Raw genomic sequence first — 4,263 nt, 5'->3', positions numbered from 1 at the left:
ACACGAGGTGTTCAGTACAGTGTTGTTAGGGTTTATCATATCCAGACCAAGATTTCGCGAGTGTTTTCTCAAAATTTACGTTGACAGTAAGTATATCAATACCGTCAACTTTCGATAATGTTAGGATAATGTTAGGCTATATTATTCGCTTGTTACTATGTTTAGAAAAAATATGTGCACTAGTTCAAACACGTTGGTGTAAATAGTTTTCATTTTTTTAAATATTTTCAGAAGACAGAACTGTTGCTGTATCTTTAAAAAAGGAAAAAGTCAGGGTAATAAATAACACACGCTTCGTTTGTTAGGTAATTTCTCTTTACAAAAACAACAGAGAAGGAAGGAAATGAAGAGACACATTTTAAACAACAAGCAGTATTAGTTAAATACCATATTATTGCAATGGTGCAAAACTACTAAATGTCACAAATTTACGCTCGATTATGTTCAGACTTTTTTGTATGTGTCCTTATAACTACTACCTTTAATGAAGGATGATACACATCTTATAAATAAAATGTAATGATATGGCATACAACATAAACAAATTCACAAGGGACACGCAAGGGAGTCAAAATTGCACTGAAGTTAGTATGCGGAGTTTCTTTCCTGTAAGACGTGTTGTCGTCCTTGTCTTTGTAACGTATAAAGTCTTGATCGTGTTTTTCTTGGACTTTGGTATTAAACAAACAGTTTAATGGAGCGTCCCCACACTAAGTAATTTTTGTATCATATTGCTGTTTCAAAACCACTTTTCTTCTATACTGGATACAAATTTTGGCTCTCCCAATGATGGTCTTTATAAACAGGTTTGACTGTATATAGGCAAACAATTTTCTATGGACAGAATTTCTTAAAACTTTGTGCACTGACTGAGAATCAAGGTTAAAACGGAAATTTGTATTAAAAATCATAGCTTGATATCGAATTATCTGCCCTTGAATATAGATGTTTCAGTATTTTCCGATTTTCAAGGGCAGACATTTCATGACCAAGTCTAGGTACCTATGGTTTGCTTTATTTTATATTTCTGTTTTTGATTAGATTCGCTGTCAGTAAACATAGTTTAAAAAAGAAATTCTGTCCGTAAAAAGTGTTTCTCCATGTCAATATAGAGACTATGGCAAATGCCCTTAACTATAAACATGACAAAATGATACCTCAAAATTCTGGTGTATCCTATGGACCGAATTTCTTTAAACTTTGTACACTGAATGCAAATACTGACTTAAACGGAAATATAAATTAAAATGCACAGTTTCCTTGCCTTAATCTTGAATTATCTGCCCTTGAAAATCATATTTTTACTTTTATTTCTGATTTTCAAGGGCAGATGATTCAAGATCAAGCATCGGTACCTATAGTTTTTAATACATATTTCCATTTTAAACTTGATTCTCGGTCAGTACACAAAGTTTAAAGAAATTCTATTCATAGGAAAATTTGTGCCTATATACATATAGGACACTGTCAGATGTGTCTTTAAGCGTTAACATTTTAACGTGTTACATGTAGAACTTACGGTTATTATTCAGTACTTATTCATTATCCAATGATTGTAAAGTAACACTCGTTATTCGATAACTAACGACTATCCATGCAGAGGTATTCCCTGAAGATTTGAAAAGAGTCCCTTAAAGGTCTTTTTCACATAATGTTACATCATGAAACATGTCATGCACTTTCCAATTATTCTGAACAAGGTGTATCGGTTTCTTTAATTTACATTGATTCAGATTGAAATAAATAAAAAACATCGTGACATGTTATCAAATGGTACCAGGTGCCATTAAACATTCGTCCAGAAAGTCTGTAAGCAGTTCTTTTTTTTTTTGTAATATTTCGATCATACCATACTAAGCGGTGTGTTAAATTCAAGGCAATGGGGTGTTATAATGTACAGGGTCAAAGGATAAGTTATTGATCTGGTTGTACGCTTTGCGATTATCCTTTGAGTGAAAATGAGCAGACAGCGCATGTTATCTCCCTATTGTTCACGTATGGCCCACACGGTAGAGAACCACATTTCGCCTGTACAAAGTAAAGTAAATATCCGTTGTTATCTTGATAGCCCCTGTCTACTGTTTCAGGGTTACCATCCACACAAAGGTAGTGGCTCGAAGCCGATTGACTGTAATGCCCATCCATTAAATAGCCACTGTATTGAAGATTGTAATCGTTTGGACAGTTGCTGCTTCCTGGAACCATCAGTGAGCAGTTTTTTGTGATATTTTGATCATACCATACTAAGCTGAGTGTTACATTAAAAACAATGAGGTGTTAAAATGTATTCAAGGGTTAAGTTATACATATGGTTGTACGCTTTGCGATTATCCTTTGAGTGAAAATGAGCAGACAGCGCATGTTATCTCCCTATTGTTCACGTATGGCCCACACGGTAGAGAACCACATTTCGCCTGTACAAAGTAAAGTAAATATCCATTGTTATTTTGATAGCCCCTTTCTATTATTTCAGGGTTATCATCTACACAGAGATAGTCGCTGGGAGCCGTGTGACCATAGTGCCCTGCCATTAAATAACCACTGTATTGAAGATTGTAATCGTTTGGACAGTTGCTGCTTCCTGGAACCATCAGCACGTCATTGTTAGGTACGCGACAGACGACACAGGGAACGTCATTATCGTTCAAATAACTCCATACGTTATACGATGATGTCTGGTATTCGGCTCCGTAAATATAAGCTCCCGCTTCCTCTTTTGATGTGTACCGTCTCCAAGCCGGTTTCGTAGTTAAACATAAAGCTTGTGCAGCTCCGCCGCTGTGTTCGTAAGAACTTCCAGCTGTGTACCCTTCGTAAACTACAGTAGCACCGCTTGGACACGTTTTTCGGCCCCATCTAACATATGTAGAACCGTCAGAGATATGATTTTCTAGAGCCTTGCGGCTGTCTGTAAATATGTTTTATAGAGAATATTATCATTATGGACGGAATGAATATTATTCATATAAAGCTTGTTGTATGAACATCAAAATTACTGTAATACATGATAAAACGATCAAAGTAATATCAGCAATATTAAAATGCCAAAAAAATGCATTTATGTATAAGAATAAAACTATATGCATATTACTTTATGCGAAGTGAAATATTTACGAATAACAAAATGGGAGTGGTTTAACAATACGGTAAATCTCACCTTCTAACTCGCGTGAAATGGTTTCTATCATCTTTTCCTGCTCAGCATTTTTCTCATCTTGCTGGGAAACTTTCTCCTCAAGTTTAATCAGTTTTAGAATTATGTTGTATTCACATTCAAACTTGTTACAGCTGGTTCCATTTATCGCGCTCTCACTCACTACTGGTCGGGCAACGTATACTAACACAGTCATGAAATAGAAAAGAATATCTTCCATTTTCTTTCTTAATCTAATGTTTACTAAATTTGTGAAAACCTACACACCTACACGTATTTATGTGTTGATGAAGTAAGAGGTCCTACATTAATGTAATATAATGGAGCTATAAGCACTTGTTAGATAATACAATAAATTTGACTAAACTAACTTTTAAAAACTAAAGTATATAGATTTAGTTTGATAAAAACTTTAACATTCGCAATTTCTTCCTTCTTCCTTCTGGTGTTTATTCAAGCCTCTGGTTTATCTGATGCAATGAATAGGTTTTTTTTTGCCCAAACTTAGTGTTAAATTTTGTTTAAGAAGTTTGTCAAAACAATGTTTGCCATTTGTTTCTCAATATTAATGCAAGTTACAAATTAAAGCAGGCTATTACTTTCAAAAGTAGATTACATGCTGACTAGTTTGAACAGAGAATATATATATATTAGTTTGATTACCAAATTTTAGTTGACCGAGTTCCACATTTATACTAGCCTGGGAATCCAGTCTGACAATTTCGTTTTCTTTTCTATCTGCAAGTTGATAATTGTAGAAATTCAGTGAATGCCAGTTAACACTTATTTGCGAAAATTTAGTTGGATCTTTATTCAATAGATATAAGGTATGATATCCTCTATGCACGAATTATCAACGGCTACCCAGGCCACTATTGTAAAATAAATACTGTGTTAATTAATAGTCACGCACTGAATACTGGTATTTTTTTCGGTCATTATTTACACTGGTACCTGACCAGAAGGAAAATGATTATGTACATGTTATACCATACCTCTACCGCGTTTCTGTCTGTAACATTAACGAAGCATAAAATATGTGGAGTATCTCTGCAATATGAACTATTGAGACAATGTGACTGGTTCACGACGGAATATAAACTACCGCT

At 34.5% G+C, this 4,263-nt stretch overlaps 1 protein-coding gene across 1 annotated transcript; it reads right to left on the bottom strand.

Moving 5' to 3' along the window:
• Positions 1-303: 303 nt before the first annotated feature.
• LOC123528018 (uncharacterized) lies at positions 304-3,501 on the bottom strand. Its single transcript, XM_045307764.2, has 2 exons — positions 3,158-3,501; positions 304-2,908 (listed from the first exon to the last, which is right to left on the bottom strand). Exons 1-2 carry the CDS (start codon positions 3,372-3,374, stop codon positions 2,328-2,330), a joined length of 798 nt encoding a protein of 265 aa, XP_045163699.2. The 5' UTR covers positions 3,375-3,501; the 3' UTR covers positions 304-2,327.
• Between the last annotated feature and the right edge of the window lie 762 nt (positions 3,502-4,263).

The sequence above is a fragment of the Mercenaria mercenaria genome, chromosome 14 (genome assembly GCF_021730395.1).
Source record: "Mercenaria mercenaria strain notata chromosome 14, MADL_Memer_1, whole genome shotgun sequence".
Classification (NCBI taxonomy): domain Eukaryota; kingdom Metazoa; phylum Mollusca; class Bivalvia; order Venerida; family Veneridae; genus Mercenaria; species Mercenaria mercenaria.
This window is presented reverse-complemented; position numbering and strand designations above follow the sequence as displayed.